We start from the raw sequence: 24,277 nt of genomic DNA, 5'->3' as shown, positions 1-24,277 counted from the left end.
CAAACGTAGTGGAGTTTGCATAGCTGGAAAACGATTTCACCCAGCAGTCAATATTATCAAGCCGAGATTGAAAGGTTTGAAGATAAAGTATAATGTGTACAATGATCATTAGGCACGAGACTAACTGAAGAGGCCATCTCTTAGATCTTGTCAAAAATAAATCAATTTTCTATACACGTCAACACAAAAGGTGTCGCCTGAAATAATACTTGTGAGAATTAAAAAATGAAACTATATAAATGGAAGCCCATGCGATTAAGTTCGCAATGAATTTGACTCAAAGAATGCGCGATAGTAATTTTCTTAAAAGGCCATGATGTGGAAGTTAATAAAAATTTACCGGCAAAACACCATATGGCTCGATAAAACAAGGGATTAAATAAAATAAAGAGATGCAATTATAATACATTTTATTTTAAAAAGAAGTGTCTGTTCACTTTGAAGAGTTACAACCTCAACTGAGTGAGGTATAAATAAGGATTATTTTATTTTCAAAAGATTCAATATCCAAACATTCATACACTCTAAAGGAGTATTTTTATATTTATTTATTGTATGGAGGAATAAGGGGCTCATTATGACTTTGTAATATAAATTCTATTATTTTAAAAATAAAATAAAATGTTCTTTGTTTATTATTAAAGGCATGGAGATTTAAACTGCCGATGAATCGTCCTTTTTAATTATTTTTGGGAATTCTGTATACAATTTTAATGTCAGATAAGTGGACATGGTCATTTAACATTGTAAATTCGATCATCACAGGTAGTGTGAAATATTTAATTGTTTTCGCATTTGTGTCCAGTTTGTCTCCCTACCAGAGGAGTTAAAGCTCAATCTAGACTAATTTAACATTGCGTAATATTTGATCTGTTGCATCTTGATTATTTAATTGTTGGCAGTAAAGTGCGTAAAACATTATAAAGTTGTACGTGAAAATTCACTGAAGTTGACTCTATTGCCTGGATAAGCAGAGGTACTAGTCTTCTTATTATTGTAGTCAGAAAATCTATAACTGTATTCCTACAAGCATCAAATTAATTATTATTCAATTATACAAAACATTCAACCATTATCCAGCATCCAGTTTCAGTTTCATTGAGCTCAAGGACCTTGCCAGCCGGAGAACTCCAAAGTTTAAATTCACTTTAGAAAAGCTCTGAACCAAGTGATCAGGTTCGAGGAGAAGGTCTACCCGGCTAGGTGTAGCGGAGCTTGAAGTGCAGGGGAATCGAGAAGTATTCGCATTTGTTGGTCAAAACTGATTGAGAAGTCCTATCGGTGAAGTGGCAGGCTCTTGATTTTCCAATCTGTGGTTTTGGGAACCAACACTATGTATGGATTATTTTCAGATAATTATCAAAGTTGTGCATTACGTTATCTTTGAATAATGATTGATGAGCATTATAAGATTTATCTCCCCTGTTCGCAATTTAAGAAAGTTCTACATAAATCAATTTTGTTTTGTTTATGTTCATTATCTGGTTTAGAGATTGTTTATTTTGTTGCTCGGTGTGTGTGTTTGCTTTCTGGTTATCTGGTTAAAAGCGCAAAGATTTCCATTCATTGCATATCTTATACAAGGGAGCTGTACCTCTAAAATTCAGAGATGGGTTTGGTGTAATTGTGCCTCCCTTCTGTTTGTAGTGAGTGTTTTGTTGCATTTATGGGCTTACAGGATCATCTCAAACATTTGAATTTAGAGTGCATTCACCAACAATTTGAAGGAGCATACTGAGCTGAAAGGAGTGAAAAGAAAAAGATACACAGTTTGGTGGATTGTAATAAGTCATCCATGGATGCTTGCTTGCACGCTGCATAGAATGAACTTTTATATCTGCACATAGTTGAGGAACTGCCATTGCAGACATTATTACCTCCAGAAAACATTTTCATGGAAGCCTTTATTCAGTAACAAACTCTGAAGATGAGTGGGATGCAGTTTATGATGACATAAATTTTTTGAGAGCATCCTGAAACTGCTGTGGCTCTATGGATGAAAGATCACTTGGTCACAAACCACAATTTTTTTCCAAAATGTCAGGAGCCAGGTCAAATTTAGACAATGTTTGCATGACTCAAATATGTATGAACCTTTCACAGATTTGAGTTTGGAATTTTTTGAAGTCACTGTTAAAGATGCTGTCCCATCTTATTGTATTTTAAGTTTAACAATTAGGAGGAGAGGAAGTAAATCATTGTAATGGAAAATGATCAAGTCATTGTTAAAGATGCTGTCCCATCTTATTGTATTTAGACAATATGGAGGAGAGAAAATATATGATTGTGAATGATGTAAGGTAAAATTCAATGCTCTAAAACAGCTTGAATTAAATAAGGCCACTACTGTTCTTTCTGTTAATTTTCAGCACTTCAGTCCAATGGCAGTAGAAAACAATAATAAAGTTGAGTTTCGGTATACGTGATGCACTTTGTTAGAGGTCAACAGGAAGGAAATTTCAATTATACACTTGATGGTATCCTGATGCATGCTAACTAGAGCACTCATTGGGGTCACTATTACTGTTTCGCTTGTGCAGCAACTGGCAATTTTCATGATTTAGATGATAAGAGGATGTATAGAGTGAGTGAGCAAGTTGTGTTAGAGCAGAAGGCTTACATGTTCTATGAGCATGATAAACAGACATTAAAACAAACATCAGAAAATAAATCAACATCATTGAATGCCAACCTTAAAGAGGGGATCCAATGATCTTGCTTCTTTGGTTCACTTGATTCTAAATATGTTATTTTGTATGAATTCTAATGGCACAGCAGTTTCACAGGAGGATACAGTAATAAGGAATGAAGCCATGTTAGACACCATTCTGCTTTTAAGGGTACAGAACCTAGGATGATCAAAGTAGAGTTTTCTAATGGTAATCTACACATTAACATTCATTCTTTGCCTAAGGTTTCGTTGGTTTCAAACTCGAATATGGCAATGATGAGGAGCCAGAAGGTGGTGCAAACATGGAGGATTTCAGTGCACATGATATAGGAAGAAATAGTCATTTAAAATTTAGAAACCTGCTTTGGAGTACTTGTCATATCCCTGCCTCGAAGAAAGTCATGATGATATTCTGTGAAGATAATTCGTGATCATAAACAAAGCAATTAAGAATGACCTGACGACAATCATAACTTGCTATTATAAAACCCAATTAATTGAGATAATGTTTGGTTTTGCGGAGGAAGACAATTTGAAGAGTCACGTCTTTATTGAGAGGGCAGGCACATTCCAAAGGGGTGCTTTCCATCATAAAGTCGCCAAAATATATAAGTGGGAAATTCCAAGGCGGACAAGGCATCAAATATGCAGGCTTTCCAAGTTAAGGAAGCAGTGGATTTCAGATTTAACCTCCATAACTCTATTAGCAAATATATTAAGTATCATCCACATTCAAATCATGATTAAGAGTGGCAGACGTGTACTCTTCCCAGACCTGTTTTTCCAGCAGTTTATGATCTTAGCACCTGCTCTTGTGGTATATATATATATTTTTAATGAATTTTTAGACAATACTTATCTCTTACATAGGTGCATTCGTAGAATGGAATGTAAAGTTCATTTTACCCAATGTTTGGGAAGTTTAAAAGTTGTGGATGGAAAACCTCATCTAGTAGCAAATTAGGCCTCTATAAAGCGTCCTTAAGGAGTTTGGTGGAAACAAAAGAATTGAGGTTTTGTGTCGTCTTAGGCCTCTAGGGCCAAGATATGGTGTTTGCAAGTGTCTAGTCCATAAGGGGAGACATTTGATGTGAGCAGTTGTGTTAGTTGTAAAGGGTATTATAGATCTTCTAAGGAGTCAAAAAGTATTAAGCTGTGTTGATTAAGTGTCCCTTGAAGAATAATTGTTTGGAAAGTGTGCCTTGGTAGTGTTGTGGGTTGTGGGTTAGGAAAACCTTGCTTCCTTGTGAGCTCTGCATCAAGCACATAGGAAAAATATATGCCCACTAAAAAATTTGAAGGGAATGCTGCTCTATCTTTAAATACTGTGATAGAAGACCACCCCTTTTATACTACCACAACTGATTTTGAAATTGAAACTCAAGCATCCATTCGACGCAAAAATGGGGACCTTTGGAAACTTTATTTCAAAATAAGTGTTGTGACATTGCTGACCAGGATATAGCAAAATGCGTGTATTAAAATGGGTTGCCTTTCAGTGTTGTTCTCTCTCCATACTGGAAGAAGATGTATGTATGTATGTATATGTATGTATGTCTGTATGTGCCTCAATGTGCCTTGTATGATAGACTCAATGTGCCTTGTATGGTCTCCCACAGTGCTTCCTAATGAGGATTGGTTCTTGGAAAAAGCCTTAAGGGAATCTTATGTACATTAGGAGTGTTATAATAATGAGTAGAATTCTCTTTGCAACATTGTTGAAACATATGTTTATTTATTGCACATTTATTGATAACTAGCTGGTTGCCGGCTCCAAATCATGGCATTAATCCAGATGTCGTTTAGGAATTATAGAGGAAATTAAGCTGCTTTGTCCTAATATGGGACATTACATGTGAAGACTAGCATGACTTCCTAAGTTTCATATTGCAGGAATCTCTGCATATAGGGCTACTACAACAATACATGACTAAGGAGCCTATGGCAACAATTGAAGCTACATGGAGTTCACATGGTCACCATGCTTTGGCTATTGCTGTCTTTTATCCTGTTCTTTGCCTATATAGTTGGATACTGCCTGTGCATTTTGCATCCAAATATTTTAATTTCACTGTAATTAAGCTGCCACTGACATGATCACAAATACTTCCGATGATAATTTAAACTAATATTGTTAGAAACATTCTTATTTATTTATATGGGTTCTAGAGACATCATCACTGTCATTTAGTTGTATTGTGTAATGATTAATCGTCTTTGCCATGTTTTGTAGGAGAGCATAATTGAAAGCGAAGGGGAAAAGTTGACGTGTGCAATTGCATGTAAGGAGGACAAAGTCACCAAGGTGAGGTCACTTGGACCTTATTAGTGCAACTGATTATGTTTTCTTATAAACAATTTCTTATTTCTACTTTTTTATATTTCTACCTGGAGGTGAAAAAATAGAAAATGTAGTGATATATGAGATGGTATGTATTTTTGTCTTCCTACATGCATCTGAATATATACACGCATTTACACACAAATACACATATTTGTATGCATATACAAACATGTATTCATATATTTTAATACACATTTTGTATATACATGTATAGAATGATAAATATAGATGTGCTTTATGTATGTATATGTTCGTGTATAAGATTACTATCAATGCAAGTCATGTCATGGAATATCAAGATAAAAACTTAGATCAACCCATGTGTAAAGATTAATGCCCCATGCATGTAAATCTGTGTAATGCCCCTTATGGAGATGTTACTATAATTTTCCGTAAATCCACAATTCCAAAAAGAGATAAGAAATGTAATAAAATGAAGAGGATAAAATTACTAATAGAAAATCCTTTTAACAAGATCAATCCCAGTTGAATCCTGCAGACTGTTTTACATCCTATAATATTCTTTTATTAAGATCTTTTTTAATAGTAGCCATTCTTATGTGGGTTCCCACAATAATCTCACTAGGAATTCATTAATTTTTACAAGCCACAGTCTCAAGGTATGATGCTCTTGTACTATGATAGAATGGAAGTTGGGCCTCCCTTCCGTCCCTCAATTCACCTTGGAGGCTGGCCGGCCTCCTTGTTGAAGCCTAAGTGCAGACTAATCCCCATGGCTGCGAGCATAATATGTATCTCAGGGTGGCATAATTGATGGGACCTTAAACCCAAGGGCACATGAAGCCCCTTGGTCCTTGGGGTGTCATACCCTGATGGTATCTCAAGTTCAAGGGCACATGAAGCCTCTTGGCTCATGAGCATAACATTCATACTCGGGTGACATTCTCGGGTTTCATAAATGCTGGCTGCCCTAAGATTTGTAAACCGTTTAGCCAAATTCAAAATAGTTTACTAAACAAGTCTTTTATCATATAAATTTAAGAGAAACATTTAGATTGACACAATATCCAAATTTAACTTACAGCATGAACACATATATGGACACCTATAAGTTTATTACATAATTATTCTTAATCTATGTTCTGCTACTGGATTTTTACTTCTGCTCTTAATTGAGATGAGATTATTTATTTGCTTATCTCTTGTTTCTCATTCAATCAATTGATAATGCCTTTCTTGGATGGACTTTTCTTCCTTTAACATCTTCCATTTGGAGAGATTCATACCTCTTCGTAACACCCCTTTTGCTTGGCAAGGGTTTCACCTTTTCAAAGATGGTTGCTGCTTCAACTTTAATTAATTCTATTTACATGCCATTTGTGAATTGTTGCCTCCAAGAGCTTCTTAGTTGACTCCATTGTTGAATCACTTCCTTTATTAATTAATTTTCCTTGACTTGGTCAGCCTCCTTTATCCATTTGTTAATATTAATGCCTAAACCTAGGTCAGCTATAATCATGTGTTAAGTTACTGGGTTCGCTGGTCTTAGGGCCTAGCAGTCTCCAGTTTGAACTGGGTAAAAATCCTGGTCTTATTTGACTTTAGGTTTGGCTAGGATTTGAACTCAGCAGGCCGGTTCATCTGGGGCGAACCTGGGACGACCTTGGGCATACTTGCATGGATTGACAGTGAACCATTTGAATTTTAGAGTTATTCATTGGAACCAACTGCCAATAAATGAAGCACTTTCCTCTCTTAAGACATTTTGGAGTTGTTTGTTTTACTTTTGACAGCAGCTCATTTGGATATAAAGTTACAAAAAGGTGATCAAGGGTTACAAGACTACAATCCTGCATGCAATCGATAATCTTTTATAAATACTGTAATTTTTAACCTATCTAAGCTAATGAAATATTTCAACTGAGTTTTAATAGTGTATCAAGAGATCCTAAAATAACAAAATTAAACAGCCTGATAGGTCAAAAAATCTGGTACAATTCCCAGTTGTACTTTTTTCCTGCATTTCTTTGTAATAATTTCTAAGGTGACGAGGGAACTGGTGAAATCAGTCCAGCTACCCTTCCAATACAACCTGTTGGATTCTTCTCTTCTTTGATGTTGTTCCACAATCTACTCTTCATTGCAATGCGACAGGGTTGTTTAGTATCTAATGGTTATCTATTTTTAATCTCTTGTAAATATTAGTAATATTTAGTTTCCCGTCTCTAGATAGAATGTTTCCATTCTTTACGATTGTTTCCTAAGGAAACATTGTTCAATCTCTTGTATAAATTGATCCCTTGATCATTGTTGATATTAAGCTATTTTCCAATTACTTTATAATATGGTATTGAAGCCAACTCTCTAAATTCTTTCGAAAATAATTATAATTTTTTGGTCGAAGTTATCTGCCTTTTGCCTTCGAAATTATCTTCATATGTGCTTCCAAAACCTCTGGTTCGACTAGGGTTTTCTGCCAAAAAATCATGTCATTTTGTCTGTAACTCATGCGATTTTTTTGGTCTGCAAATGCGCACCCTTCTATCTGCAACTAGCGTAACTGAATCCTCTGAAAATTTAGGGTTATTCTCTGTTGTTCATGTGGAGGTCTGTTGGGTGCCGTTTCTCTGCAACTCATGGCTAGATTTTTCTGCAACTCGTGTCCAATTTCTCTGAAATTTGCGTGTCTGTTTGTGGCCCATTTTTACCATTTAAAAAAAAAGCGGTCATTTTTTGCAGTGTTTGGATGCACCTAGAGTTTTTACAGACCTCTAGTTTTGATTCACGCCCAGAATCAATTTTCTTTTTTTCCTGCAAATCTGCCTTTTTTTTTGGGTTTTTGCAGCTAGGGCCATTTTTGGTTGAAACTCTAATTTTCTTTACTGTATCCAATTTTTGTTACATATTCTTGGTGGGTTTTTCGAAAGCTCGATTGTATTGTGGTCTGTTTTTTCTGGGTGCCTTGATATTTGAGCCAACGGATCCAAAATCCAAGAACATATTCTATCTGGGTTGTTTGAGCTCTCTTTTGGGTACCTCTTCATTTTTTTTGGGTCTTCCTTTCGTTTACCTCAAAGTACGTGCCTTCATATATTTTCACATTTTCATTGAAAAACGTGTCATGGCATCTCTGACTAATATTTTGCTCGAGGGAATAAGAAGTTCAAAGGGCGCAATTAGGGCACGTGGAAATAGTAGATGCTAACCATCTTTAAAGATTGCAACGATTCTGGGCTAAGTCACAAGGTTTGAGTTCGACAACTATGAAGTTCGGATGAAGTTCGACAAGGCAAAAAATAATGAAAAAAATTCGACATTAAGTTTGCCTTATACAATTTTCAAAAAATAAAATATCTATGTTATTTATTTTTAAATGTATGTATAAAATAAAACTATAAAAATTATACAATAAAAATAATTAAAAATTAATGTAATAATTTTTTTAATAATAATCATAAATAATCAAACAAAACATTATTATATTACTAATAAAAAAATAAAAATAAAATTTTTCCTAAAAACAATACAAAATATATTTTACTTGCATAATAATTAATAAACACTTCCATAAAAATAACATATAAGAAACAATGAATAAGAGTTAATAAAAAACTAATAAACTTGAAACCTAAAAAAGAAAAAGAAAACGTTATAACTATATTGTCCCATCCCTGACCGTTGGGCAAGTTGAAAATGGTAGAGCTTCTGTGGGAGATCATTGGGCAAAGACGAACGACAACTTCAGGGAAACATAAATGAATGGCAACTTCAGACAACAGAAGTGAATGGCAACTTCAGACAATGCAACCGCCAGAGATGGATGGCAACTTTAGACAATGCAACCGCCAAAGATGACTTGCAGTGTTCTTTTCGACTATCAAAAATGCTTCAAATGTCAAATGCAAATCAGATACTTCGACCCTTATGCAAAACGACAAGGAATATATTGCAATACGAATTTTCTGATAAATCTAACAATTTCTTTTTTCATTTTTTGGGGTTTGCTGAATTTCGAACCTGAAGCTGAAAATTCGGCAAACTCTGTGACTTAGGTTCTGGGTACTACAACTCAACCTACTCAAGCTGGTCTTGTTCAGATTGCATGGGATCAGAATAATTGGGAGGCGGTGATGCTTCGCAAATTATCTGTAGCTGATGAGAGTTAAATATAAAGAGGTATTTGAATGTTGGGCAATTTAAAAATTGAGATATCAATTGCATCACACTAATGTATCCTTTACTTATGTAATGGAGACTACTTTTTAGTTGTGCATTTCCATGAAATTATGTACTTAAAGGAAGAAATTTCATTCAGTTTTTGATAACAATTTTAACACCTATAATTGCAAACTTGTAGAAAATTGCTGCTCTAGCTTCCATGGCCACTCAGAAAGGTTCATTGCTTTTACTTTCTCTGTAAAATCAAGCTGTATTCCAGGAACGTGTCCTCAGGTTTCTGAGACTTGGAGACGGCTAGGGAATGTCCTCCCCTGCATACCCGATTTTCAGAAAATGATAGGGGACATCCTGGAAACATGAGGAGTTCGTCCAAAATTCTGAGTGGGGGGGGGGGGTGCGGGGGGGTGGGGGTGGGGGTGGGGGGTGGGGATGGCTGGACCAACATTTCTGTAACCATCTACAACCAGATTTTTATACACCCTTGTTGAAAAATTAAAATGGATTTCACTAACATTTCTTCGAAGCCTGCTGGTACCAAGTCAAATGTTGCTGCGATTTCCACTATAAGTGAGAAGAAGCCAACCAACTCAAAAGAGTAATTAGCCGGTAGGCTATTATACTAGAGACTTTTACTGGTTTTGGTGATGTCTCATACCGGAAATAAAAACTTGATCCCCACTGTTCAACCAACACCCACTTTTTTATATAATAAACTGATAAATAAACAGATTGTGTCGAGAGAGTCCAGAATTATCAATCAAAAAACTTGCATTGACGTGCGATCCATTCACCAGATCCGATGCGAATTAACAATACTTGCAGCCTCTAGAATAGATCGCTTTATTAACCGTAGTTGCAGATAGGAGGTTGTGATTAATGCTGCACCAAATTCAGTGCATCCAGTGGAAGATAACAAACAACGACACCACTGCCCAAATTGCTGCTGACTCAGGCCAACCGCCCAGGTATGTGCCAGATTCACTTAGCTTATGCGTTGGAGTTTGGAAAGCCATCCCTTGTTGAATAAATGCCGGTGCAGCAGCAGAGATCTTCCATTGAAATGAATCAAAGAACATTTCCACATCCGCCTCTGGAAAATTTTCCCCCATATAATTTTCAAACACAACTCTGCTTCTGAAGTAAATGGGAGCAGTGCTTAGTTCCAATGTTTTTAGACAGAGAAAAGAGAATCTGTCTGTTCAATACCTAGGTAAACTTCTTCTCTTGACCACTCTCCATCCCCATTTGTCCTCTGGATTTGACCATCCCTTTGCAACATATGGAAGACCTTCGTCCCCTTACCCACCCTCATACCTTCAATTCACTTATTTTGTAACTCCAAATCTCATGGTTCTTGTTTTGATGTTGATAATAGCATTATGCCCATTTCATCAGAACCCTCTGAAATGTTTTTCTGCTCCAGATGGTATTATGACTCCTTTTAGGTCTTCCATTTTGAGATCTCACCTATTATGTGAATGAAAATTTAGATCACAATAGCTCTACTCTGTTGGAAAATTTCTTTAGGCCAAATCTGGCATTGTTTGTGATATTCAAACAAAATATCTTTAAAAAGTTGGACAAAACAAAAAATTCCCGCTTCTTGTTTTTTATTCAGATATTTTTTGATGCAACAATATTTTCAACAACTCTTATACAGCTGTTCACTGTCACGGTTACAGCCTAGCAATTCAGAAGAGTGGTAATAATACTAATGTAAAGAAATCCTTAAAAAATTAAACCGGTAGGTAAAATCTACACCTTCCTGGTTTATTGTTTACATCTATAAAGTTTCTGATGCAACCCAACCTGCTAGAGCTTGCCGTAGCTATGATGCTGCAATTTAAAGAAGAGATTGCACCTAATGGTGGTACAATGGTTATGCTGATAAAGGTATACCTTGCTCACTAAAATCTACGTCATCTTCTTCTTTTACTTTGTCTTCTGCTCTTACTTTTTTGTTGTCTTTCCTTTCTTACTCACACACATAGACACTCCTTACTCCCTTGCTATCTCTATCTTATCTTACCCCTCGCTCCCTCCCTCCCTCGAGCTTTGTATGATTTAATTAAATGTCTAGATTGTTTCTCAAATTTTTATATTCTAATATACATATATATTTTCTAAATGAAAATGCTTTTATTGATAAGAAACAATTGAAATTTATCTTATATTATTAATCAACTAATCAAAGTGTTAATATAGGATTAATAATCTATTTATAATTATTTATGTAATGTTAAAATAATAATTTCTAAAATAAGTTGAAATAAATCATAATATTACTAATATAATGCATATTCAATAAATATGAAAGATCTTTATAAATGTATTGACAATAAATATTAGGAATTAATAAACAATATAACTATATGCTAATATTGAATTGGTTAAAATCTTTTATAAATGTACCGACAATAAATATTGGAAATTAATAAACAATGCAACTATATGCTAATATTGGATTGGTTTTCATTTGAAGGCTCGTTGTGGTTTCCATTTGAAGGTTCATTAATCCTTGTGGTTATTCTGAAAGCAAAGAAATTTTTTGTTCAAACTAAAAGTAAATTCGGAAGGGTCAATGTATTAATGTCCAATCTCTATAGTTCATATAGAAAACTGATCGAGTATAATAAAGTAGCCCAAAGTTAAATATGAGAATAGACCTAAATACTAGGTCCTCAATGGCATTTTCCAGAACATTATAGTTATGTATAAATAAAAAATAAATACAATTAAAAATTATCTTTAAAAAAAAAATTGTATTTAGTTTCATAACACAAATTTGAAGATAATTAAACAACCAACTGTTAATTTTTTTCATACAGATTTCCTTCCAAATTAAATTGATTTTGTTTAATTTCTTTCCAATTCCCTGCCAATGCTTTTCTTAAAAGTAAATGATAACAAAAAAAAGTTAAAACATTGGTGCAAACCATCAAATTATAAGGTTAAAAAATATAATTAAAGGGTCCATCCTGCTTAGGATTATCAAACAATATGGGGAAAACTGAAATTATTTGCCAACGAGCTGCAATTGGCTAAAAAGTCCCTGGTTTCTGAGATGGACTGTTTGTGATGAAGGAATGACTTTTCTCAGCAGCATCTGCCAGGGAATAACGAATAAACCTCCATCTTATAGATTTTATTTGGCAATCCATAATATCTGCATTTTTCTGGTAGTAGGGGGAAATTCTTGGAACCACAAAAAAAAACATTGGTATGAGACATCAACTTTTCTGTCCAAAGTCCTCCATATATATATAACGTGTTTTTTAATAAATAACCTATTGAATGATATCTATACTAGAAAGTTTTGAAGAGTAGTTTTTTCCATATTTGATACTGAATATCTGTTATTTTATGAATTTTAAATATTATTTATTAATATTTAATATATTAAAAATAAATATAATATGATATAGCTTTATACCAATTTTAGTGCTTTAATTTTTGTGTGGAAATTAGGGTTTTCAGTCCCTATTAACATATATTTTACTTGATCAAAGTCACGAGCTCAACGGCCAATGGCTTGCAAGCACAATTGCCCACAATTGACCAGCAAAGGCATGCATCTTGTCCAACAGGGGTTCGGAGCTTTGTGGCCACTTCACCAATGAAATGATTTTACCATAATATTATGTCTCAATCAACTTTAGGGCAATATATTAATATATACGTCTGTACGTACAGGCGTACCCAACCTCCAATTTTTTTGGTCATGTTAGCATATCCACACCTGATTTTGATTTGGAAAGTTGGGAGAAAATTTACTATGTTGAACTTTAGAATTTGTGAGAATGTGATTAATGATTACATGAATATTAGAATTGGAAAACACTACAAGGCTTCATGCCTTACAAGTGAAAATGGTTACTGATAAATTAGACACTGTTCTTTAAGCCTCTCGACTTCAAACCCATCATAACTGGATAGTGATTTATGTAATAAATTGATGTCTATAGCTGTGAGCATGTATGCGTAAGTAATTTTTAAAAATTATTAGGGCATAACTATTCCTAAAATAAGGTGGATATTAACTCTGAATCAATGCAAATTAATTACAGCTCTGGTATTAAGGTTTAAATTGTGCAATTCTCTGGTGCTTACTGCCAAGATCAAGAAATGCCTCTTATGAGCATATTTATAGCTATTTCTACGTATTAAATGATCTACTGAGGTCTTGTATATAATATTTTTATTTGATGCAACTTTCAACTTAATCCTATAGTACCTAACTTCAATTGTTTTTGTTTTTATATCTAGATCTAGGATTGTCTTCAATTTATTTTTATCATGTGGTTAGCATAGTCTGAAAAACTTTGCATGCCAAACAACTGCAGTTTGGAGCCAATCAGGTTTCAAATTTTACAATATGGGAGTTGCCAGCAGGTATGACTACATTATAGTTTGGTGACAGAGACCTTTTTATTCAGATTATATATTCTAAATCAAAGAAAACAGCGAGTCTAGTGTTTTCTACAATCTTAGCATGAAATATGTTTTGTTTTAAACTTTACAAGATGTCTGGTTAATATATAAAAGACTGTAAGATATCTAGATTGTGTTTTAACTGATACCAGGAGGCTTTTCTTTTTATTTACTTATATCCTATGGTTGCAGATCTGAAGAGGGCGATCCATGCAATGCTATTATTCTTCCTAGCAATCATAAATCCAAGCATAAAGATAAAATAAAGGTATTTATCCATTAATCTGCCTTTACATATGGAATTAATATAAAATTTAATCATTGATGTTATCCTTATCATGAGATTTTTATGTTATTTTGTTGTTTTTGAAGGTTGCTAAAGACAGGAAGAAAAATCTCTTATTGAGTAAGAAACAGCAAAGAAAATTGAGAAGGCTGCAGGTAATTTCAGTGCTAAGCTTGCCTTAATACTTTGGGTTTTGTAAAATAGTTATGGAAAAGAGTATGGCCCTGGTCTGTAATCCACACTGAGGACTTTTCTCTTGTTGAATATCTTCTTAAAAGGTTTTCTCTTGGTACCTTAGACTGCTGGTCAAGTGGATGTCATTAAAATTCCTTCAATTCAATTTTTTCTATGCAGGAGGAGAAGGATAAAAGGGAACAGCGAGCTACTGATCTTGAGATCTTGGAGTGCGTGCATGCCTTTGGTCCTGCTTACTTTTTTGTGATCTGTATTTAACAAATGTTTCCTATGGCTAATAATTAACTTATTATTAAGTAGTAACCATCATATACAAAATGCCACAAGTTTAGTAAAAGGAAAATGTGGACTTTATAAATATATAGTATTTAAAGGATTCCATAAAAAAGTTTGTCATCTTTTTCTTACCTTGAGCTATGTTGATATCCTCAGGAAGCACAAGATTCAAGATCATGCTCACGCATTGTTATGTTCTTCTGACAATCTTGGACAGGTATCTCACAAGATGGCTGTCATATTCTAATATTTATATATCTGTACTAATAATATTTCAATCTTTCCAGCCAACTGTTGATATACTGTAATTTTTATTGTTTAGGTTGAAACTATGCGGGAGAAACTGTCTAGGGCAATGCGATTACGTAGAGCAGGATTATCAGTTCCTTCAGATGTTCCACTCTTTTGTGAGAGAGAAATTGATTCAAATTTGACAGAAACTTACAATCCAATGAAGAATATTCAGGATACTGGCACAATTCAACCAAAGAAAAGAAAACGAACCGCTTTGCACACAATTCTAGATGGAGATCGAAATGATAGATTTGAGGATGCGAGCATGTCTGCCTCTATTGGTAACCAATTTATGGAGAAAGAATTGGTAACAATGCAGGGCCACAGTATTGCCCAGAGTGATAAGTATAAACTCTTGTACTGAACCTGTGCTATCTGATTCTAGGAATGGTTTTTTAAGTGGAGCTCAACTAGAAAATTCCGAACATTCTAATAAACAAGGGTTGCTTGTTTCTGCTAGAAGTATTCAACTGAACAATGGTAGTGAATCTTTGACATGCTTGGATTCAGTTCACCCTATTGTACAACAATGTTCCCCAAGGATAAAGTGTGAAGATGGTAGCTCAGAACAGAATGTTGGAGTAAAGAAGTCATTTGATCTGACTAAAGAGAGAAAATACCAGGTTTGTTTCTCATAATCTCAAATAGAAATAAAACTTACCAATGACTGACTAACCCTCACATTTCTCAATTGTTTGTTCTATTTTTAAAAAATCCTATCAGGAGTGTTTTTCTTATTCATTTGATAAAATGATATGGCAAAGGAAATTGTATCAGCTTGAGGTCCCTAATGGGTTGGAAGGAATTGTTTTGGCTGTTGTTAACATGCATGTAATGTTAAAGAGATTAAATTTCCACAATCCATAGCAAATAAACTGATATATTTCTGGATTCGATTGTGTAAAAATCTTTACACAATCGAATCCAGAAATATATCAGTTTATATGCATGTAATGTTTTCATGTTTGTTCTCATGAGATTTGGGGCATATTTATTCCAATTCAATTATAAGAGACTTAATTTAGATAAAAGAAAGTCAATTGGGATATGATCTTATGCAGTGGATTGTAGATGTACATGATGGATTGAACTATTTGTAATGCCTAACTGCCTTGATCTGACTTTGATATAATTTATTATTTGAAATTAATAGTTTCCTGATTTAGGATGTAAGTGATGTTCATTTTATGGTGGTTAATATATTTGTGTCTAATAAATTCCGAGTTTGATATTCTATTCTCTTTCAGTTATTATTAACCTTGGTCAATGTTTACTTGCTTATCTCTAGGTATTGATTTCTCTTCTCTAGTCCAAAGGACCGTTATTACTCTCTTCATGTATCTTTCACACTTTTCTGCATTTACTTCTTTTTATCTTCGGAAATCTGATGTATAAAATAAGCACAATGCCTATAGCAAGTAATAGAGAATGGCTTGTGATTCCTTGTTTTAGTGATCCCAACTATTATCTTAGACATGACTGCTGCTTAATTGTAACCATGTGTGGTAGAGAATTATTGTATGCTCATAATAATTTAGTATCTTTTTCAGAAATACTTTACCTATGGTAACCCAATTTGTTATGCCTTCTTTAGGAATGTGAATGTGGAGAAATGGGTGTTCTCATAGTGGCATCCACGTTTCAATCCACTAATTATCTGTAAACTGAAACTGTCAAACAATCTCAATTATACTCTAATGTATGACTATAACGTCCAATCTTGTGAGTATTAATCTTCTGAGGAGTGCAATATAGGTCCCGGTCAAACCTCTAGTTATTATTGCATCTACTAAAAGTAATGACCTATTTCCTATTATATTAATCTCCATTTCAACAGAACGAATCTGTTCTCTTCCCTCAATCCCCAATCATTGCTGCACTTATGCATCGATGCAATTTTTATTCTCTGAAGTGGTTGTTCTTCTCCCAGCTTCCATCCACTTTCTTTTAGACTGAGAATAAATTGAATTCCTCTATATTTCGAAATGTTCCACTTATTTTGCCTGAGATATATATGTATCACATTCATGATTTGTGAATTGCAACTTGATTCTCTTAAAAGTCGCTCCAGCTGTAAGAACTCAGACGCCACACAATAGTAAAATCCTTTATTACTGAATCTGTTATATGGTTGACTTGGTCCTCCTCTCTTCTTTTATATATCATTGTCTTTCCTTATTATATATCTGCATTATTGGATGAGGAGTTGCAATGGACAAGACATGACTTTTGTCCATCGGTAATCACATCTCTACATAACCACTTCTAATCAATTCCTTAAATGGTTACGATCATGCATCTCCATAATCATTTCCTAATCAACATTAGACATATGCCATTAATCACAACTTTCTCTATGTAATCAATTAAGGTATTCCCTTCAATATGCAATCATTCAGCCTTATGATATTGGATTAGTGCAGTCACTGGCCAGATATCATTATATTTTATAGTGATCTGAATAATCCTGAATGGAGAACACAAAAGTCTAGCCTTGAACTCTAAGATAATTTTTTGTTGAATATCTTTAGATTACAAAAAAAGGATTTCTGGTTTTATCTTTATCCGCCGAGTATTCACCGCCAAAGCTTCGCAGAAGATGATTTCTGTTGCCGTTATTACTCATTGTTCTTTATCGTCGTATATGAAAACTTGTTTTGTGTCTTGTATTCAATTGACTGGCATTGCTGCTGTGACTTATGTTGCATCCAAACATTTATGACATAGTCAAAATTATTCTCTAAAAACACTTGACATCATCTGTATCTATCGTTGTCACATATCCCTGTCACTGCCTTAGCTTCATATGCTTATTTCCTATTGGAATCACTACACATCATCATCGCTGCCTTTTAAGAAATGTATGTTTCGGTTCTGTATGCTTATCAGGTTGTAGAGATTTGATTTATACTGTCACATAGCCACTTGTCATCACTGTCTATACTTTAAACAGATTCATTCCCATTTGCAGGTGTATGTTTTTTCTGTCTTTTATAAATATATCTGCCTACAGTGATAAGTTCGTTTGTCTTTGTTTACATTTGCTGCCTCTGTAATATTCTTTCGAAGGATCTGTTTGCTGTGGTCTTTGTAATATGTTGTTGCTGCTGTTGGTCTCTTTCTATTTGTATACACATGCTGCTGTTTCATAATTTTGGCTGTCACTGCTTTAGAAATAAATCATTGCTAGAAACACATCTCCAGTTCATCATTTCTGAAGACACTACTGCGTATGATGTTTTTCTTTTTATTTTAATATTTTCTGACCTTAAATGGCATGGATGGTCCCTCTGTTGATCTGATACATACACATGATACTTGAGTCACGGCTTCCACATCCAGTCATGACATAGTCTGAGATTAGGCATATATGAATTTCCTTATTCGTATTATGACATACTGTTTAATATATCACTCTTACTCTGTGATTTTTATATGGCCACTGATGCTTTTTAAATTGGGTTTCAGTATTATTGCTGTCATCATTCCTTACAGTTGCAGCTGTTCAATATCTTCAAATCTGCTAAAATGAATTTTCTTGTCACCAAGTGTAGCTAATCATTCTTTGCTTTTGTGTTCTTTACATATCAACTTTGATATACCTATTTTCAAGGACGATGAAGTATATATATTCCATATTATGTAATATTGAATGTATATGCATCTCCTAGTGATATCTTTGATTTGACATCAATTATAATTTTTCCATCAGGATATGGGTTTGCCAACTTGCCAATTTTTTTGTCAAGGTTCAGTACATCTGGTCTAGTGATAATATATTTTTATTTTACAAAATCTCAAAGGAGATTGGCCTCTGTATTTAGGAACAACTGGACTGTTTCAAGTTGCAAGGAAGGTACTTGACGTTTTACATGAATGAACTTACATATTGCTTATTTTGGTGTTAAAGATGCTCGGTGCACTTAGTCTTTACATATTGCATTGTCATATTTGTCAGGTTTCTAAAGAGGAGGGAGTGAAGCTAGATGCACAAGATAGTGGCAGGGCTTCCAAAGACTCAGGCTGGAATCCTACAAGTAATAACTTTGTAGTTCATGTTACAAGACCAGAGGAAGTTGAAGAGAAAAGAAAAAATCTTCCAATCGTTATGATGGAGCAGGAAATTATGGAAGCTGTCAATCAGCATCCTGTTGTGATTATATGTGGGGAGACTGGATGCGGTAAAACTACTCAAGTTCCACAGGTATGATTCCTAATTGTTTCCCGGTTTCTCTTTTTTAAAGAGTTGCAAGAATGCCTCAATTGTGTTTCCCAAGGTGATTTGAATGTTGCATGATGCCTTACATTTAACAAAGATTTTTTATTGAAGTTTCTATTTGAAGCTGGATTTGGTTCAAGCAAGTGCAAGGCAAGGACAGGAATTATAGGTGTCACTCAGCCCCGACGTGTAGCAGTTCTTGCTACCTCCAAGAGAGTGGCTTATGAATTGTCCTTTCAGCTGGGAAAGGAAGTTGGATTTCAAGTGCGGCATGATCGAAGAATAGGAGGGAACAGTTCCATCAAGTTTATGACTGATGGAATTCTGCTTCGTGAAGTGCAGGTAGAGAGTTTATATTTGTCATATCTATCTAAGATGAGAGACTTGTGGCTTCCATTCTGTAGAATCTGTACTAAAGACTAAACTTAGTTGATTTTTTCATAACAAAAATCTTTTATCTATAATGTGTCTAATAATGAAGCCATGCTAATCATTGAACTCATATTTTGCTATTCTGTGCATATTATGGAAGCCTAATGCTTCACTTTGTTGGCCACAGTATGATTTTCTATTGAGGAGCTACTCAATCATTGTGTTGGATGAGGCTCATGAGAGGAGTTTGAATACAGACATCCTTATTGGAATGCTTTCGCGAATTGTACCTCTTCGACAGGTTTTATGATTTGATATTTTGCATTTACAGTTGTTTATGCGTTATTAATTTATTATCTAATAAGCCAAAAGAAGAAATCAATACAAAATTAGACTCTTATTTGTTCCATTTTTATTGCAGAATCTGTACGAGCAACAGCAAAAAAAAATATCAAGTGGAGAAATAGTGAACACTGAAAACTTGGTCAACCCATTGAAACTTGTTTTAATGAGTGCAACACTGAGGGTTGAGGATTTTGTTTCAAATAACAAATTATTTCCTGTAATACCACCTGTTATAGAAGTGCCTACAAGACAGTTTCCTGTGACCGTTCATTTCTCTGCCAAGACAGAACTCGTAGATTATTTGGGAAAGGCTTATAAAAAGGTTTTAGCTATTCACAAGAAGTTGCCACCAGGTGGTATACTTGTATTTGTGACAGGGCAACGGGAGGTGGAATTCCTATGTAAGAAGCTGCAAAAAGCATTTGGGAAAAGGATTAAAAGCAATGCCAAACCAGTGGGCATTCCTTATGTGACAAGCTCATTTTCAGATGTAGATAAGTTTGCAGATGAACCTGACATGGAGAAAATTGCTGAAGCTGTAGATGCTGCTGATGAAAATAATATGTCCAACAGAGGATTTAATGGGTTTGATATATATGATGATGATGGCTCTGATGATAAGTTACAGGAAAACTCAGAATCTTCTGATATTGAATTTGATTCAGATTCAGATTCAGATAGCGAAGAAGAGTTTCTTGATAATGAAAATGTCTCTCTTGATAAAACATTGCCAAATGCCAGCTTGCTGAGAGAACCAGGATGTGTGGAATCGCTTAAAGCTGCTTTTGAAGCACTGAATGGTGGTGACAATATTAAAAATAATAATACAAAGTCAAATCAGCAAAATCTTTTAGATGCTCATAACAAAGAACACGCAGATCAAAGCAGTGCAGGAAACTTGAAAGAGACAGGTCCTCTCTATGTTTTACCCCTGTATGCAATGTTATCTGCAGAGGCACAGTTACGTGTATTTGCTGGAGTACCAGAAGGAGAAAGGCTTGTTGTGGTGGCTACCAATGTTGCTGAAACTTCCTTAACAATTCCTGGAATCAAATATGTTGTTGATACGGGTAGAGCGAAGGTCAAAGAATATACTTGTTCAAGTGGAATAGCAAAATATGAGATACAATGGATTAGCAAGGCTTCGGCTGCTCAGCGTGCCGGCAGAGCAGGCAGAACAGGATCAGGACATTGTTATCGTCTTTATTCATCTGCTGTTTTCAACAATACTTTACCAAATTTTCCATTACCTGAAATAAGCAAGGCTCCTATTGAGGGCGTTGTTCTTATTTTGAAGCACATGGGTATTAATAAGGTGATCCAAATGAGTTCTAGATTTTTGTTTAATCTTTTTTTTTGTGAAAGAACTCTTAGATATTCAAATCTTCTATTTCAGCCTTCTATAATCAATATATCAGGCATTGTATAGCTCTGGTGTTTCTTTAAATAGATCTCACAGACTTACTGATTGGTTGTTTTTCAGGTTGCCAACTTTCCTTTCCCTACCCCGCCTGATAAGACAGCCTTAGTGGATGCTGAACGGTGCTTGAAAGCCCTTGGAGCACTAGATCAGAGTGCAGGAAGACTGATGCCAGTTGGAGAAGCAATGTCATTATATCCTATTAGTCCTCGCCATTCTCGTATGCTTTTAACTGTGATTCAGATACTAAAGGAGAGGGATGAATGTGCTAGTGCAAGTTTGGTTTTGGCTTTTGCAATGGCTGTTGCTGCAGCACTAAGTGTGGATAACCCGTTTCTCATACATTTTGGCTCAGTGGCTGGAGAAGATGTGAAAGAGAAGCAGAGGGGAAATGATGCTGCTCTTGAGAAAGAAACTGAAGCACAAGAAAACCTAGAAATTAAGAAGCAACGTGCCATGGCTAAAGCAGCCCACAGAATGTTTGAGAATATGAGCAGCGATGCTTTAACAGTTGCAAGGGCACTTCGTTCATTTGAAATTGCAGATAATCCAGAACAGTTCTGCAGAATTAATTCTTTACATCTGAAAACGATGGATGAAATGTCTAAGCTTCGCAAGCAACTGCTTCAGCTTGTCTTCAACCATAAAATGGAAAAAAAACTGAAAGAGGAGTTTACTTGGAGTTTTGGCAATTTGGCAGATATAGAACTTGCATGGAGGGCATCAACTAATAAATCTCTTACATCAACTCAAGAAGATATACTGGGACAGGCAATCTGTGCAGGCTGGGCAGACAGAGTTGCACGTCGTCTAAGTCCACATAAAACAATAAAAGCATCATTGGAAGGCCAACGGACGAGGGCAGTTAAATATCAAGCTTGTTTTGTGGAAGAAACTGTTTTCCTTCATCGCAATTCATCTGTTGCTAAATTGGCACCCGAGTTTGTTGTGTATAATGAACTCATTCATGCGAAAAGGCCTTACATGCATGGTGTGACATGTATCAAGCCAACTTGGCTTGCCTTGCATGCAAGAGCTCTCTGCACATTTTCTAAACCACGTGCTGATCCTCAACCACATTATGACTGCGTGTCAGATAAGGTATATTGTTGGGTTTCTCCCACATTTGGCCCATATTTATGGGAGCTTCCTCTTGAAAGATCCATTATGAAGAACATAAATCATCGGACAGCAGTGTTTGCATGTGCACTTCTTCAAGGAAAAGTTCTGCCATGTTTCAAAGAAATTCAGCAATTTCTAGCAGCTGATCCCTCTATGATGTTGAAACCTGAGGCTGCTGCACACATGCGTGTCAGTGATCTCCTCCACAGATTGAGTGTGGGGCCAGTTGTTGACAGCCGTATTAAACTTAAATCTGCTTGGGATGCAGATCAACAGTTCTTGTATGTTGAACTATTAGCATGGGTTCAAGGTAAATTCCATCATCTTTTTGATCAGCTATGGAAGCAAATGAAGCATGAGTCCCATTTAGACTGTAAACAATTATTTCATAAGAAAATTAAGAAACTAAGCAGGACAAAGAGAATCAAAGACTGGTAGTTGTTTAAGTTGATAATACATGTTGCACTAATCCTTCATTAATGCAAATTTGAAGGCTTGAGTTTGCATCTCACACTTCTAGAGTGGCTAATATTCATGTGAATTATTATAATTATTGTTTTTATTTTTTAGATAATCCCTCTTTTGCAAGAAGATTTCTTATTATTTCATTTGAAAACCAAAAATATATAACCAATGAAATTATTAGGCAACTTTCCCCACATTAACTCTAAAAATCAGCTAAAGACATTTTACTGTTTATCTTCATCTCACCTATATTAGCTACACCAGCAACCGAATTCCTCAAATAGGAGGATCGTTAAAACTGATGAGCAGCAACAATTAATCCATTAATCCATGAGCATAGCTCCCTTTACTACTAACTTTGAGGCTTGAAACAGTGCATCAAAAGCATAAAACGAATGACATTAATACCATTTCAGTACACTTAATCTTGGTACTTCGGTAGTTACATCAAAACCAGGCTTGCCAAATGAAGCAGAAAATATTTCAACTTCAACTTTCAGATTTTCAATATCTTTGTTGTTCGCAAGACCTTTGTTTAAGTCCTTGAGAAGTTTCCCATATTCCTTCTGGACGGGCAAGGTGATGTTGATAGCATGGTGAAGGAATGGTGCAATCTTCTCAAAATCAGCTTCTTTTAAATCTCTGGAGGTCATTGCAGGGGCACCAATACGTACACCTCCAGGAAAAAGAGGACTGCTGTCACCATAAACAATATTCGTGTTGATTGTTATGTTGCATAAATCATAAAACTTCTCAACCTTGTTTCCAGTCAATCCTTAGGGGTCGGAGATCCCATAGAACTAGGTGATTTTCTGTTCCATCTGTAACAAGTTTGTATCCCTTGTTCATCAAGTATTTCGCAAGGACAACAGCACTTGCCTTTACCTGCTTGGCATAGGCCTTAAACCCAGGGGTCATTACCTGCTTTAGAGCAACAGAAAATGCTGCAATCTGGTGGTTGTGTGGCCCACCCTAAAGAGATGCGAATACAGAAAAGCTGACTTTATCCTCGTAACCATAGACTGCATCCTCTGGCTGGCCCTTCTTGGGAGGATTTGGTATTTCCCTGTAGAAGATGACTCCCACTCTTGGCGCCGCCGGTGACAGCGAGGAGGTAATATTTTTCACTCATTTATTTACAGTTTAAGAGGAGGAATATTTTTAATTTATACGTAACTAAGATAAGCTCATGAAACTAGGTCACTTGTCAAACGCCAAGACCCTAGATCTACACAGCAGTAGACGTGTCAGTCATTGCGTTTTTTCAAGAGACTTATAAGCATTTGTCATGAAAGGAGTGGTTGCCACGACACTAATGGCGTACCAAAGATTATCAACTGACATTTAGGTGACCTCATTCATTTTTCACAGGCTAAAATGATGTAAAATTTAAAATTTCGATAGAAATATCCAGGGACATTATTACTTGTAAAATGAGCATTTCAGTGAATTTGAATTCATCTAACATGTTTTCAGCTCCGTGAACTGGTAGCAGATTTTATCAACTAAATCTACATTAAGAGTTGGTTAAAATATTTTATATACATCTATATTAAAAATGTCAAGACATCGACTTGAAGTTATTTTACTTTGATGACATTTTAAAATATTTTATATACATCTACATAAAAAATGTCAAGACACCCATTTGAACTTATTTTACTTTGAAGGATTTTTATTTTATTTTTCTTGAAATA

The 24,277-nt window shown here is 35.1% G+C and overlaps 1 protein-coding gene and 1 pseudogene across 1 annotated transcript in view; one reads left to right on the top strand and one right to left on the bottom strand.

The window, feature by feature from the left end:
- Positions 1-22,689, top strand: part of LOC149580413 (ATP-dependent RNA helicase DEAH13-like) — a 42,287-nt gene extending 19,598 nt beyond the window's left edge. The window contains 13 exon segments of the mRNA XM_089790728.1: positions 4,905-4,976; positions 13,499-13,547; positions 13,779-13,854; positions 13,959-14,027; positions 14,227-14,276; positions 14,500-14,560; positions 14,666-14,979; positions 14,981-15,260; positions 18,596-18,841; positions 18,968-19,198; positions 19,416-19,529; positions 19,650-20,888; positions 21,057-22,689. Of these exon segments, the coding sequence (XP_089646854.1) occupies positions 13,531-13,547; positions 13,779-13,854; positions 13,959-14,027; positions 14,227-14,276; positions 14,500-14,560; positions 14,666-14,979; positions 14,981-15,260; positions 18,596-18,841; positions 18,968-19,198; positions 19,416-19,529; positions 19,650-20,888; positions 21,057-22,553 (4,194 nt within the window). The 5' untranslated portion in view covers positions 4,905-4,976; positions 13,499-13,530 and the 3' untranslated portion in view covers positions 22,554-22,689.
- Positions 22,690-22,954: 265 nt separating this feature from the next.
- LOC149580412 (serine hydroxymethyltransferase 4 pseudogene) lies at positions 22,955-23,938 on the bottom strand (annotated as a pseudogene).
- Positions 23,939-24,277: the final 339 nt, after the last annotated feature.

The sequence above is a fragment of the Cupressus sempervirens genome, chromosome 1 (assembly GCF_028749045.1).
Source record: "Cupressus sempervirens isolate cs-2001-9-10 chromosome 1, ASM2874904v1, whole genome shotgun sequence".
Lineage (NCBI taxonomy): Eukaryota > Viridiplantae > Streptophyta > Pinopsida > Cupressales > Cupressaceae > Cupressus > Cupressus sempervirens.
The sequence above is the reverse complement of the archived record's forward strand: the minus strand, read 5'-3'. Positions and strand labels throughout refer to the sequence as shown.